This window comes from Ylistrum balloti, unplaced genomic scaffold (genome assembly GCF_031769215.1).
Source record: "Ylistrum balloti isolate Yb309-2 unplaced genomic scaffold, AGI_CSIRO_Ybal_v1 Utg369598, whole genome shotgun sequence".
NCBI lineage: Eukaryota > Metazoa > Mollusca > Bivalvia > Pectinida > Pectinidae > Ylistrum > Ylistrum balloti.
In genome coordinates this window covers 18,778-35,309 of record NW_026781880.1, presented here as the reverse complement: position 1 = coordinate 35,309, position 16,532 = coordinate 18,778, and the positions used below count along the sequence as shown (strand labels likewise).

The window sequence follows — 16,532 nt, the reverse complement described above, 5'->3', positions numbered from 1 at the left end:
ATCAGTCGTTAAAGTTTGCCATTTTTGCGGGGGTCTGTGTGTATCTGAATTTATATATATATATATAATTAGTAAAATGAACTTTTTCTACATTTATAGCGCTAACTCGACACGGTAGCATGACACCCGTGCCGGGGACATCATACTGAAAACAGGGACAGAAGTATAGTGTCATCATACTGAACTGTCACAACTTGGCACGGAAGCATGACACCCCATCTGGACACTTTATACTGACTACAGGAACACATTTATAGCGCTATCGTTGTGAAATGTCTCTATCTAGACACGGAAACATGACACCCCATCTGGACACTTTATACTGACTACAGGAACACATTTATAGCGCTATCGCTTTATATCTGGACACTTTATACTGAGTACAGGAACACATTTATAGCGCTATTGTAATGAAATGTCTCTATCTAGACACTGAAGCATGACACCCTATCTGGACACTTTATACTGACTACAGGAACACATTTATAGCGCTATCGTTGTGAAATGTCTCTATCTAGACATGGAAGCATGACACCCCATATGGACACTTTATACTGACTACAGGAACACATTTCTAGCGCTATTGTAATGAAATGTCTCTATCTAGACACGGAAGCATGACGCCCAATTTGGACACTTTATACTGACTACAGGAACACATTTATAGCGCTATCGTTGTGAAATGTGTCTATCTAGACAAGGAAGCATGACGCCCCATATGGACACTTTATACTGACTACATGATATTGACTACAGGGACAATTTTATAGTGTTAACAGACTGAAAAGTCATGACTTTGACATGATAGCGTGACATCCCACTCGCCAGTCCTTGTGCACCCAATTCAATGTGTGAACGATTAGCAGGACATACTACTTTAATGATTCAGTATGCTTCGGCCATATGACAAAACTCCAGGCTGTTCTCACGTGGGCGATAGTATCAAGTGTATAGGGTGTTATCACTTAGCTATTATAAGATACGGAATGTGTAGTGATACATACTTAACCCTGATATCAGCACGAAGGTTCTAGCTAAACCTAGAAGAAAATGTCGTGGTTTGACGTCACTATTACATCTACCTCTGCACATTTCAAAACTGACAATTTTTTCCTGTTATTAAAATTATATATTTGCCATATTACATATTATCTTCAAAGACCACTTGTACGTATACGTATTAAGTAACGTGAACGACACTTGCGTTGTACTTATCCGTGTTTTGTTCTACACTGACGTATAATAACGGGAAATACTAGGCGGAAGTGAGTAACGCCCATGCGTCCGGTCTTCAACCGCTTTCTTCACTATAACAGCCTTCTTGATGCGACACATTAATGTGTCTATTTTTCTGCAGAACAAAAGCATAGTTATTATGTAGCTAAACATTTTCTCCACAAACATGACGCAGAAAATACAACAAGCTGAGAAGGCTTAATCGTCATTTTCTTAAATCTCAAACGTAACTTAACAACAAATCAAGTTGATGAAGCTTTCTGAATCTGATTACAATGGTCTATAGCTACATGTAACAAGTGCTACAGTACGATGTCCGAAATCCCATCGTCACAGGATCTCTCGCCGTGAAAAAGCAACTTTGAGGTACGTACACTAAATCTACATTTATATATCATTTCATGGTGACTTCAGATCACTGCATGTTAGTAATAAGTCAAAACATTGATGAAATTAGTTCATTCTTATATAAACAAACAGTGTTGTGCGTTGTAGGAATCAAAATATAAATTTCCATGCTGGGATCCTTGCAGAATCCCGGACCTTCGTCTGTGTCTTCTACATGTATTATACCTGCTACATGCATTGCAACATTTTTTCCTTTATTGGTTTATATGGATCTTTAAAATATATACTTTCTTTCCTGACTCTTTCGATCTGTACTTCTTTTTCCATTCTTTGTGCCACATGGACGCCCGTCTACATGTGACACTGGCTGTTGCGAGGACAATTAAACAAAAACAAATATCGATAGCAGACAGTCTGATAGATGTCCGGTAAGGCAGATCGATAGTTGACCATCTGATAGTTGTCTGGTAAGGCAGATCGATAGTTGACCGTCTGATCGATGTCCGGTAAGGCAGATCGATAGTTGACCGTCTAAAAGGTGTCCGGTAAGGCAGATCGATAGTTGACCGTCTGATAGATGTCCGGTAAGGCAGACCGATAGTTGTCCGTCTGATAGATGTCCGGTAAGGCAGATCGATAGTTGACTGTCTGATAGATGTCCGGTAAGACAGATCGATAGTTGACACTCTGATAGATGTCCGGTAAGACAGATCGATAGTTGACCATCTGATAGTTGTCTGGTAAGGCAGATCGATAGTTGACCGTCTGATAGATGTCCGGTAAGGCAGATCGATAGTTGACCGTCTGATAGATGTCCGGTAAGGCAGATCGATAGTTGATCGTCTGATAGATGTCAGGTAAGGCGGATCGATAGTTGACTGTCTGATAGATGTCCGGTAAGGCAGATCGATAGTTGACTGTCTGATAGATGTCCGGTAAGACAGATCGATAGTTGACACTCTGATAGTTGTCCGGTAAGGCAGATCGATAGTTGACCGTCTGATAGAGGTCAGGTAAGGCAGATCGAAAGTTGACCGTCTGATAGATATCCGGTAATGCAGATCGATAGTTGACCGTCTGATAGATGTCAGGTAAGACAGATCGATAGTTGACAGTCTGATAGATGTCCGGTAAGGCAGATCGATAGTTGACCGTCTGATAGTTGTCCGGTAAGGCAGATCGATAGTTGACCGTCTGATAGATGTCCGGTAAGACAGATCGATAGTTGACCGTCTGATAGTTGTCCGGTAAGGCAGATCGATAGTTGACCGTCTGATAGATGTCCGGTAAGGCAGATCGATAGTTGACCGTCTGATAGATGTCCGGTAATGCAGATCAATAATTGACCGTCTGATAGATGTCCGGTAATGCAGATCGATAGTTGACCGATAGTTGACCGTCTGATAGATGTCCGGTAAGGCAGATCGATAGTTGACCGTCTGATAGATGTCCGGTAAGGCAGATCGATAGTTGACCGTCTGATAGAGGTCCGGTAAGGCAGATCGATAGTTGACCGTCTGATAGATGTCCGGTAAGGCAGATCGATACTTGACTGTCTGATAGATGTCCGGTAAGACAGATCGATAGTTGACTGTCTGATAGATGTCCGGTAAGGCAGATCGATAGTTGACCGTCTGAAAGATGTCCGGTAAGACGGATGGATAGTTGACCGTCTGATAGATGTCCGTAAGGCAGATCGATACTTGAAATCTGATAGATGTACGGTAAGACGGATCGATAGTTGACCGTCTGAAAGATGTCCGGTAAGGCAGATCGATGTCCGGTAGATGTCCGGTAAGGCAGAGATCTGATAGATGTCCGTTAAGGCAGATCGATACTTGAAATCTGATAGATGTACGGTAAGACGGATCGATAGTTGACCGTCTGAAAGATGTCCGGTAAGGCAGATCGATAGGTTACCGTCTGATAGATGTCCGTAAGGCAGATCGATAGTGGACCGTCGGATAGATGTCCGGTAATGCAGATCGATAGTTGACCGTCTGATAGATGTCCGGTAAGGCAGATCGATAGTTGACACTATGATAGATGTCAGGTAAATCAGATCGATAGTTGACTGTCTGATAGATGTCCGGTAAGGCAGATCGATAGTTGACAGTCTGATAGATGTCCGGTAAGGCAGATCGATAGTTGACCGTCTGATAGATGTCCGGTAAGGCAGATCGATAGTTGACCGTCTGATAGATGTCCGGTGAGGCAGATCGATAGTTGACCGTCTGATAGATGTCCGGTAATGCAGATCGATAGTTGACCGTCTGATAGATGTCCGGTAAGGCAGATCGATAGTTGACCGTCTGATAGATGTCCGGTAAGGCAGATCGATAGTTGACAGATGTCCGGTAAGGCAGATCGATAGTTGACCGTCTGGATAGATAGGTAAGGCAGATCGATAGTTGACCGTCTGATAGATGTCCGGTAAGGCAGATCGATAGTTGACCGTCTGATCTGTCCGGTAAGGCAGATCGATAGTTGATAGTGTCCGGTAAGGCAGATCGATAGTTGACCGTCTGATAGATGTCCGGTAAGGCAGATCGATAGTTGACCGTCTGATAGATGTCCGGTAAGGCAGATCGATAGTTGACCGTCTGTTAGATGTCCGGTAAGGCAGATCGATAGTGGACCGTCTGATAGATGTACGGTAAGACGGATCGATAGTTGACCGTCTGAAAGATGTCCGGTAAGGCAGATCGATAGGTTACCGTCTGATAGATGTCCGTAAGGCAGATCGATAGTAGACAGTCTGATCGATGTCCGGTAAGGCAGATCGATAGTTGACCGTCTGATAGATGTCCGGTAAGGCAGATCGATAGTTGACCGTCTAATAGATGTCCGGTAAGGCAGATCGATAGTTGACCGTCTGATAGATGTCAGGTAAATCAGATCGATAGTTGACTGTCTGATAGATGTCCGGTAAGGCAGATCGATAGTTGACAGTCTGATAGATGTCCGGTAAGGCAGATCGATAGTTGATCGTCTGGATAATTGACCGTCTGATAGACCGTCTGATAGATGTCCGTAAGGCAGATCGATAGTTGACCGTCTGAAAGATGTCCGGTAAGGCAGATCGATAGTTGACCGTCTGATAGATGTCCGGTAAGGCAGATCGATAGTGGACCGTTTGATAGATGTCCGGTAAGGCAGATCGATAGTTGACCATCTGATAGTTGTCTGGTAAGGCAGATCGATAGTTGACTGTCTGATAGATGTCCGGTAAGACAGATCGATAGTTGACCGTCTGATAGTTGGAAGGTAAGGCAGATCGATAGTTGACCGTCTGATAGATGTCCGGTAAGGCAGATCGATAGTTGACTGTCTGATAGATGTCCGGTAAGGCAGATCGATAGTTGACAGTCTGATAGATGTCCGGTAAGGCAGATAGATAGTTGATCGTCTGATGGATGTCCGGTAAGGCAGATCGATAGTTGACACTCTGATAGTTGAAGGCAGATCGATAGTTGACCGTCTGTCTGATCGATAGATGTCCGGTAAGGCAGATCGATAGTGGACCGTCTGATAGATGTCCGGTAAGGCAGATCGATAGTTGACCGTCTGATAGATGTCCGGTAAGGCAGATCGATAGTTGACACTAAGATGTCCGGTAAGATCGATAGTTGACCGTCTGATAGATGTCCGGTAAGGCAGATAGTTGATAGTGTCCGAAGGCAGATCGTCTGATAGATGTCCGGTAAGGCAGATCGATAGTTGACCGTCTGATAGATGTCCGGTAAGGCAGATCGATAGTGGACCGTTTGATAGATGTCCGGTAAGGCAGATCGATATAGATGTCAGGTAAGGCGGATCGATAGTTGACCGTCTGATAGATGTCCGGTAAGGCAGATCGATAGTTGACAGTCTGATAGATGTCCGGTAAGGCAGATCGATAGTTGATCGTCTGATAGATGTCCGGTAAGGCAGATCGATAGTTGGCACTCTGATAGATGTCCGGTATGATAGATCGATAGTTGACACTCTGATAGATGTCCGGTAAGGCAGATCGATAGTTGACCGTCTGATAGATGTCCGGTAAGGCAGATCGATAGTTGACCGTCTGATAGATGTCCGGTAAGGCAGATCGATAGTTGACCGTCTGATAGATGTCCGGTAAGGCAGATCGATAGTTGACCGTCTGATAGATGTCCGGTAATGCAGATCGATAGTTGACCGTCTGATAGATGTCCGGTAAGGCAGATCGATAGTTGACCGTCTGTTAGATGTCCGGTAATCCAGATCGATAGTTGACCGTCTGATAGATGTCCGGTAAGGCAGATCGATAGTTGACCGTCTGATAGATGTCCGGTAAGGCAGATCGATAGTTGACCGTCTGATAGATGTCCGGTAAGGCAGATCGATAGTTGATCGTCTAATAGATGTCCGGTAAGGCAGATCGATAGTTGGCACTCTGATAGATGTCCGATATGACAGATCGATAGTTGACACTCTGTTAGATGTCCGGTAAGGCAGATCGATAGTTGACCGTCTGATAGATGTCCGGTAAGGCAGATCGATAGTTGACCGTCTGATAGATGTCCGGTAAGGCAGATCGATAGTTGATCGTCTAATAGATGTCCGGTAAGGCAGATCGATAGTGGACCGGTTTATAGATGTCCGGTAAGGCAGATCGATAGTTGACAGATCGATAGTTGACGTCTGATAGATGTCCGGTAAGGCAGATCGATAGTTGTGTCCGTCTGATAGATGTCCGGTAAGGCAGATCGATAGTTGACCGTCTGATAGATGTCCGGTAAGGCAGATCGATAGTTGACCGTCTGATAGATGTCTAAGGCAGATCGATAGATGTCCGGTAAGGCAGATCGATAGTTGACCGTCTGATAGATGTCCGGTAAGGCAGATCGATAGTTGACAGTCTGATAGATGTCCGGTAAGGCAGATCGATAGTTGACCGTCTGATAGATGTCCGGTAAGACGGATGGATAGTTGAACGTCTGATAGATGTCCGGTAATGCAGATCAATAATTGACCGTCTGATAGATGTCCGGTAAGACGGATCGATAGTTGACCGTCTGATAGATGTCCGGTAAGGCAGATCGATAGTTGACCGTCTGATAGATGTCCGGTAAGGCAGATCGATAGTTGACCGTCTGATAGATGTCCGGTAAGGCAGATCGATAGTGGACCGTCGGATAGATGTCCGGTAATGCAGATCGATAGTTGACCGTCTGATAGATGTCCGGTAAGGCAGATCGATAGTTGACCGTCTGATAGATGTCCGGTAAGGCAGATCGATAGTTGATCGTCTGATCGATGTCCGGAAAGGCAGATCGATAGTTGACAGTCTAATAGATATCAGGTAAGGCAGATCAATAGGCGACCGTCTGATAGATGTCCGTAAGGCAGATCGATAGTTGACCGTCTGAAAGATGTCCGGTAATGCAGATCGATAGTTGACCGTCTGATAGATGTCCGGTAAGGCAGATCGATAGCTGACCGTCTGATAGTTGTCCGGTAAGGCAGATCGATATTTTCCGTTCTGATAGATGTCCGGTAATGCAGATCAATAATTGACCGTCTGATAGATGTCCGGTAATGCAGATCGATAGTTGACCGTCTGATAGATGTCCGGTAAGGCAGATCGATAGTTGACCGTCTGATAGATGTCCGGTAAGGCAGATCGATAGTTGACCGTCTGATAGATGTCCGGTAAGGCAGATCGATAGTTGACCGTCTGATAGATGTCCGGTAAGGCAGATCGATAGTGGACCGTCTGATAGATGTCCGGTAAGGCAGATCGATAGTTGATCGTCTGATAGATGTCCGGTAAGGCAGATCGATAGTTGACAGTCTGATAGATGTCCGGTAAGGCAGATCGATAGTTGACCGTCTGATAGATGTCCGGTAAGGCAGATCGATAGTTGATCGTCTGATAGATGTCCGGTAAGGCAGATCGATAGTTGACTGTCTGATAGATGTCCGGTAAGGCAGATCGATAGTTGACCGTCTGATAGATGTCCGGTAAGGCAGATCGATAGTTGACCGTCTGATAGATGTCCGGTAAGGCAGATCGATAGTTGACCGTCTGATAGATGTCCGGTAAGGCAGATCGATAGTTGACCGTCTGATAGATGTCCGGTAAGGCAGATCGATAGTTGACCGTCTGATAGATGTCCGGTAAGGCAGATCGATAGTTGATCGTCTAATAGATGTCCGGTAAGGCAGATCGATAGTTGACCGTCTGATAGATGTCCGGTAAGGCAGATCGATAGCTGACCGTCTGATAGTTGTCCGGTAAGGCAGATCGATAGTGGACCGTCGGATAGATGTCCGGTGAGGCAGATCGATAGTTGACACTCTGATAGATGTCCGGTAAGGCAGATCGATAGTTGACCGTCTGATAGATGTCCGGTAAGGCAGATCGATAGTTGACCGTCTGATAGATGTCCGGTAAGACAGATCGATAGTTGACACTCTGATAGATGTCCGGTAAGGCAGATCGATAGTTGACCGTCTGATCGATGTCTGGTAAGGCAGATCGATAGTTGACCGTCTGATAGTTGTCCGGTAAGTCGGATCGATAGTTGACCGTCTGTTAGATGTCCGGTAAGGCAGATCGATAGTGGACCGTCTGATAGATGTCCGGTAAGGCAGATCGATAGTTGATCGTCTGATCGATGTCCGGAAAGGCAGATCGATAGTTGACAGTCTGTCCGGTAAGGCAGATCGATAGTTGACACGTCTGATAGATGTCCGGTAAGGCAGATCGATAGTTGATCAGATGTCCGGTAAGGCAGATCGATAGTTGGCACTCTGATAGATGTCCGGTAAGACAGATCGATAGTTGACACTCTGATAGTTGTCCGGTAAGGCAGATCGATAGTTGACCGTCTGATAGATGTCCGGTAAGACAGATCGGTAGTAGAAATATTGTGCAAGTGATGTAAACATACACTACTCTGAAGTATAGATAATGTGAAATACAGTACTATTATGTTTGATAGTCGTGGCTATAGTTTCGAACCCTGGGGTCCTATTGGTTTAAAACACATTCACCTAAATTTCGTTAGGGTTTGCATTCTATCAGATTGAATTTCGAGACAACGAAAGCCAGGAGTTTAATTGTATCAAAGGCCTGACATGTACGTGAATATAAACATTAATTCATTTATAAATCTCATGAGATCTGCTTAAAAAGAATCAGGAAATCGGAAACCATGGATGGATATCGTAAGTAATAATAGGCAGTCTTACTACATGGCTGTCATGTCATCCATTGTTCTTCTTGTACTGCAATAGACCGTGTTACCTATAACTGTTCTATATGTTACCTGTAACTGTTCTATATGTTACCTGTAACTTTTCTATGTTACCTGTCACTGTTCTATATGTTACCTGTAACTGTTCGATATGTTACCTGTAACTGTTCTATATGTTACCTTAACTATTCTATATGTTACCTGTAACTGTTCTATATGTTACCTGTAACTGTTCTATATGTTACCTTAACTATTCTATATGTTACCTGTAACTGTTCTATATGTTACCTATAACTGTTCTATATGTTACATGTAACTGTTCTATATGTTACCTTAACTGTTCTATATGTTACCTGTTACTGTTCTATATGTTACCTGTAACTGTTTTATATGTTACCTGTAACTGTTCTATATGTTACCTGTAACTGTTGTATATGTTACCTGTAACTGTTCTATATAACTGTATATATTACCTATAACTGTTCTGTTACCTGTAACTGTTTTATATGTTACCTGTAACTGTCCTACATGTTACCTGTAACCATCTTTGATTTTACCTGTAACCGTCCTATATGTTACCTATAACTGTTCTATATATTACCTATAACTGTTACCTGTAACTGTTTTATATGTTACATATAACTGTTCTATATATTATATGTTACCTGTAACTGTTCTATATGTTACCTATAACTGTTCTATATGTTACCTGTAACTGTTCTATATGTTACCTGTAACTGTTCTATATGTTACCTGTAACTGTTCTATATGTTAACTGTAACTGTTCTATATGTTACCAGTTACTGTTCTATATGTTACCTTAACTGTTCTATATGTTACCTGTAACTGTTCGATATGTTACCTGTAACTGTTCTATGTTACCTGTAACTATTCTATATGTTACCTGTAACTGTTCTATGTTACCTGTAACTGTTCTATGTTACCTGTAACTGTTCTATGTTACCTGTAACTGTTCGATATGTTACCTGTAACTGTTCTATGTTACCTGTAACTGTTCTATATGTTACCTGTAACTGTTCGATATGTTACCAGTAACTGTTCGATATTTTACTTGTAACTATTCTATATGTTACCTCTAACTGTTCTATGTTACCTGTAACTGTTCGATATGTTACATGTAACTGTTCTATGTTACCTGTAACTGTTCTATATGTTACATGTAACTGTTCGATATGTTACCTATAACTGTTCTATGTTACCTGTAACTGTTCGATATGTTACCTGCGGCTGTCCTGTACGCGATTTACTTATTTGACATTTCACTCCTAAGACAGCTAAAGGTAATCGGGATTGTTTGATCTCTTTTGTCTTAAGGTGGATACAAAAAAAGATCAATATAGAGTAGATATACTCGTAGACAGTTCTGTTTTAAAATATTTCAATTTTAATTCAACCTTGATGAAACGGAAACATAATTAATGAACAAGTTAAGTCAAATTTATTCCAAGAGCAGAATCGTCTATGTACGAATAAAAATTCACTCAAAACTTCAAGTATTCAAGAAGGTTCTTATATAAAAAAAAATCTGCGCCTCGTCTTTAAATTACTAAAGTAAGGGTACAAGTTTCGAACAGGTCATAGTAACCATTCTACATGTTGAAATGTATGAGAATTTCGCGTGTAAGACAGACTTGAAACGAAACATCAGTATAATTCACATTTCTAGGTCACCGTCTTATACCATACAAAGTAATATCGCTAATGTCAACTATGTATCTACAGTTAGAATTTATCAGAAAAACTTGGCCCTCTGATATCATGTAAACCAACACCACGTAATCGTTGTTGTACGTCCTCTGATGGAAAGGCAGGTCGGAAAACCGTGGGCGCTGTTATCAACATACACCATTGTCACAGACACTCCATTTCACATTATTCATTTAAAGACAGTTTTCTTTCTGACTTATCAGAGAGAGAGCAGACTTTTATCGAAACCTACCAGTCCAGAGACATCTCAAAAATATGCAGAGAACACAATACACTGTGCGTCATTTTAACACATACATGTATAGCTTAGACAAAAAACCATGATTATAGTTTCATGAAAATATTAACAGTTAAAGACATGTAACAATATAAACACAGGGGCATGCTATTTGTTATACTACTTACACACTAGAGAGGGGTATCACTTGCCATAATACATTTACACAATAAATGTGTCTTTTTTACTTTCTGTTGACCTTGCCCTTTTACCATACAAATGTAGAGATAAGATCTCCATATCACCGCAATAAAATCTCAAGTTCCTGTGTACATCACGAGTGCCAGTGTCCTCGCGATTACAATTCTCTGGGTATGTCTTGTCATAAAGTATGACCAGGGGAATCTTACAAGGTTTATTGCCCAATAAAAGGGTTTTGTTCGCCATTTTTTCATGATTTCATATCATCATATAGAATGATCTTATAAGTCGGGAGGTCTCTCTCGGCTGCGGAGCATATTAGAATCAATAACAACGAAATATCAGAGAAATTCAATACTTTTCAACTTTATCCTTTACTTCATTGTCAACAATAATCTTTTTTTTATAATTCTTAAATCATCTCCAGGTCATAGCTCACTGACTGATTTCTTCTCGTCACAATTGTTTCTGGTTTTTTTTGGGGGGAGGGGCCTTTTTTTCAACTTTTTAATTTTTTTTTTCACATGAGGAGTTAAAGGACTATGCAGGGTCTTTGTTGCCTATTTTGATAATCTCTTCGATAAACTCAGTTTCATATGAAACAAAAACCAGCCAACAGAGCTACACAGTAAATTTCCATCGGTATGTCAATATCTGTTGAAAGGTCTTACCATCTAACTCAACGAAAATGTTGTTATTCGAAATACGCTTCAGTAAATTCGCAAGCATACATGTGTACTACCGTCGCCTTTCTTAGAATCTTAGAAATGAAACCTCTCATAACTAGAGAACGAAGGCGCTCCTTCAGTTTAGAAGGAGGCATGGTGGTGTACAGAATGGAAAAATCAGATGTTCTTATGAAATGGTTTTAAGAAAAAAGTATACAGGATGGTAACAATGTATTGTAGTCGATTCGGCTCCGCCTTGGTAAGCACTTGGTCATAGATGTATTGGAGTTTTGAAGCCTGTCACTTTACTTCAAAATTATATCATAGCTTAGCATTAATTAGGTCCACTACCCCGGCAAAGCAGTGGCTCACTTAGTGTTATAAACTGCGGTAAGAAATGTGCTCACTTTGTAAAATAAATAACATAAAATAACAAAATCAGTCAATATAAAGGTATTGTTGATTATATCACATTTCAGTCTGACGTGTTTGCACTCATTAATTTTGTTCTTGCAGTGACCGGCTTTAATATTGGGTATTGATGCTTTGACTTACTGTGTTTATGATAACTTCTCTAACTTAATACAAGGTTTTACACAGAACGCAGAATCGATAGCATTCATTGTGCAGCGGTAAGACCTGGTGACACAGACTTAAAACAAACACCATACATACAAGGGGAGGCTGTCATTTAAAGGACCAAAGCTGTTTATAGGACGTTAAGTAATATGAAACCAAACCAAATAAATTACGTCTAGCGATTAAAAACCTTTTTATTTATTTTACAACAATGAGAAACAATCTATTAACTTATATAAATCGCTTTTGTTGGCCCGGAGGGAAGCGCGCAAGGGGGTCTTACGATGAGAAAACCCACGGGCAGGTGACCCTTTTCACGTCCGTTCACGATCACGAACCCCAGATGGTTATGTGAATAACAGGTGCGTTACCACTGTGACACTTGACCACCCGTATTGAAGAGTCTTGGTGTGGCTGGAGGGTAAGGGGGTCAAAGGCGGGCATGAATCTGTAAGTCCATGATCCCTGAATCGTCGAGTTGTTGGGATCTAAGTAAACTGCATATCCACTATGGCATAACTCGGCTAAAGGAATGCATGTACATAGTTTAAATACTGAAGTTTGCTTACGATTGTCTGGAAACAAATTTTAAAAAAATTATTTATTTATTATTTCAGTCGGAGTTCCGCGTGAAATGATGTCGTCTCCTCGTGGTTGGTCGGTGTCACTGTGGTGTTTGTTGCTGTGTTGTCACGCTGAAGCATGGCGTGACACATGCATAATCGGATGTGAATGTTCTGGAACGACCATAGAATGTCGACATTTAGATCGGAAAACGTTTCCTGCAGACCTCGATCCAGACACAGAAATCCTACGTATCAGGGATTCCAAGATATCGTACATTCAGCAAAATGCGTTGGCGAAAATGCGCAATCTTCGAGTACTGGAGATAAGTTCATCTGACATCATTTACATACAGACCTGTGCATTTGCAGAAGTGTCCAACTTCACTTCTATAAAATTTTCAAAAAACAATATTACAAATGTAGTTCAGAATGCTTTCGCTGTCGTTGCAAATGTGAACGAGCTCGTGTTCGAGGATTCGAGAGTAGAAACAATATCTACTCAAGCATTCACGCAACTTCGAGACGTAAAGACTTTCATTCTCAGTAATCTCACCGTCAACAAACTTGAGCGGGAAGCAATAGATGATGTAAGTGGTATATCGAATTTCCAGATTGATTTCAATAAGTTTGGTTACGTTGGACAATCCCCGTTGAACAGTTTGTTTAACGTTACATTAAACATTAGCCAAAATATCTTCCCTAGCCACTGCGGCGTGGGAGATGTACTCTCTGACCTTATTCCAGAGACAAACGTTGTAATACACTTCCAGAATAACGTCATTCAGTCATGCGCGTGTAATATGAGCTTAATTGGTGCACAACGAGCATCGTTCATCTCTATGGACCAAAACACATGTTCGGGACCACCGGAAATAGCAGGTGAGCCTCTTCTTGAACTTGCGGACACGCCATTTTGTCGCGCTACAGCGACCAATAGAACATCGCCCTTGTGGTGTCCTGTAACACGCCGGATGTCTCTGCTTCATAACTGTCATGCCTTCGGATCCCCTCTAATCCCACAGGAGGAGGTCAAGGACCCGAGATATGACAAAGGTCAAAATGACAACAATGGGGCCCCAAACTGCAACCTTTCCTTATTTTCTATTTCATGTTGGGTTTTTTTATGCTTGTACTCCTGGAACTGACGTATTCAATGCGTATACCGGACGTCAAACAATTAGGTGTACTCACAGATCCCGGCGCTGTCACAGTTATCTTTGAATTGTATAGTCTTTTATCCGTGACTATTTTCTTTTAATGAACGATGACGTTTGATCTGTTTTGCTGCTGACTTCCGAATGGATAAAAAAAGGTATCGACAAAAATAACAATTATTCATATGGCTAGAATTCTAGATAAACGATTTTTAGACAATAGATTGAATGTGGAATATTGGCATGAACAAAGAATCCTTCAAAACGACCCAATAACTGAAAACTTCAGGTGAAGTGGCTTCTCTAAGGAGCAACACGCTCAAATCGTAATTACTGTACTCAACAGCCTATATGATTGAGTGGGTATTCAGTTATCACGTTATCTGCCCATTGTGTGATAGGAATATCAATCAAAACTGGGTTACATATTACTGCGATGATTCAAACAAAACTTGAGGATTCATAATCAATAACACATTTCCGGTAGGTCCGTACGTGTTTGGGAAAGTGTTGTTTATCGACTTTGCTTTACAACTGTGAACCGAATGTATTTTGCTTCCGTTGTGTGTGATATACGTTAACATGTAACCTAACTCATTGTCATGGTTGTATCTAACAGTGACAATGATGAAATTTTCCGAAATCAATTTTGGAGTATAAATCAAGTGTAAATAAGTTGTTAGGCCATAATCAAACGTGCATCACTCAATTCATTATCTGTCATGTCCCGGACATGTAATGATTAGCCGAATAGTATCGTTTGCCGTGCCTGTCCGTCCGCAATGTGGTATGTTTCTCCGCCAGTCACGATATCAACATATGTAGGTCTCGCATAAAGGCTTTGTCTACCATGGATGTATTTTAGTTGCAAAGAAATAGTGAAAAAAACATGTTTAAATCAAATATTGTTATTTCCCATTTTAGCAAGAATGGACGTATGGAATTTTGACAAGACTCCGCCTTTGTGTGTGTGTTGTACAATCTTTGACTTGTTTGCCTGCAAGGTAGAGGTAGAAGTAAACATTCTTTAGTATGTTGTCATAATTACATCTACAATGTGTAATCGGTAAAAGAACCAAACCCAATGCTTGCATCATATGTTATCAAGGAAAACACGGTCACTACTTTTACTGTATATGGAAATGCATGATGTATGTTAATCATACACATCGCTAAATACTGTTTATAAACGTAGTTTCAAATGTGGAAAGACATCTTGCTGTTATACAACAAGGTATATTTACTCCATAATAAGTAAACAGCGGCATTCATTCGAAAATGTATTGTTGTTGTGGACGTTGTCAATGACGTCATCGGTTGGAATATCGGTGTTGATAAATGTAACTGATTATTTTAACCAATTTTGTTTTTATATGTATATAAAATACCAAAAGAATTCCTTTCCCAAAAAAATCAATATCAATTGTATTATATATTGGTTGAAATATGTAACAAAACAAAAGCTGTATTGATGGTGTTTCAAAGAAGGCGATAAGTGGTTTTTTAAGAAATTGCTGGCTGAAGTGTCACAAACCTTATATAATCTGAGTGTGTTATTATTGTATTATGTAGGTACTAGTCCTGGCAATGTCTAGAAAGTATTGTAATAAATATTAATTAATTAGCATGAGACAATTATTGCCTTTTTTCATGTAAACATTTTATATTTTACAACACCTGCGAAACAAGTTAAAGCAACTTATACTTATCACTCTTGTGGGAGGAGATCGGAGTACCTGGAAAAAAACATGTGGTCGGACAGGTGACCCCATACCTTTTCACCTTCGTTCCGAGAATCGAACCACGGACAGCTAGGTGAAAGGCAAGTGCGTAACCACTGCGCCATCCGACCTCCCTTGATCCATCGTCTTCATGACCTGCTATAAATATAGCATTTTCTGCTTAATTTATATTGTGTAAGAATTGTCACCATTTCTGAGCACCCAGGAAATTCATCTGTTTTTCCACATTCCTTAGTATGGTCCTGTCTTTTATTCAGCTTGATCGATTTTGAGGTTACCTTGAATTTTAGGTAGCGTGTGTAACGTCCTGATCAATACAGTGTTTCGTTTTTTGGGTTTTTTTTTTCTTACTTCTTTTTTTTCTCTAATATTTTAAACATCAGCTCTACGTTCATTCGACATTTAATTTGTTTAATGTGCAATTTTTCCATAACGATATACCGTATGTTTCATTTTCTCGTCACAGAATCAATTTCCGCTCATCCATCTTTTTCAGCGAATTTCAGAAACATGGCCCATGTATGAGATACTAGAGAATTCCACATTGACTTCGTTATGTACGGAAACCTGATTTATACTAGGGAATTAGCTCTAGGTAATTATCCGCCAAGGTCTACGGTTCTAATCAGGAATACGATAACTAGATATATATAGTGTTTTACATACGTCATGTTGACGCCCGCGTGTCTTATTATGGTCGATCGAAAGATTTCTACACTGTAACAACATTTACCTGTTTCACCCACTCTTCAGCAGTGACGCCAAACAAAATAAGTCCGAGTGTTCTATACGACATAGACAAAAGATAATTGCATACTTTACTTAAATTACGATATATCAAAATCAAATAAATGAACATCCTTTGTC

The 16,532-nt window shown here is 40.8% G+C and overlaps 1 protein-coding gene across 1 annotated transcript; it reads left to right on the top strand.

Annotated features, from left to right (window-relative positions):
• The first annotated feature begins 1,399 nt into the window (after positions 1 to 1,399).
• LOC132545696 (vasorin-like) lies at positions 1,400 to 15,548 on the top strand. The gene is made up of 2 exons (XM_060209389.1): positions 1,400 to 1,602; positions 12,821 to 15,548. Exon 2 carries the CDS (start codon positions 12,838 to 12,840, stop codon positions 13,912 to 13,914), a length of 1,077 nt encoding a protein of 358 aa, XP_060065372.1. The 5' UTR covers positions 1,400 to 1,602; positions 12,821 to 12,837; the 3' UTR covers positions 13,915 to 15,548.
• Positions 15,549 to 16,532: the final 984 nt, after the last annotated feature.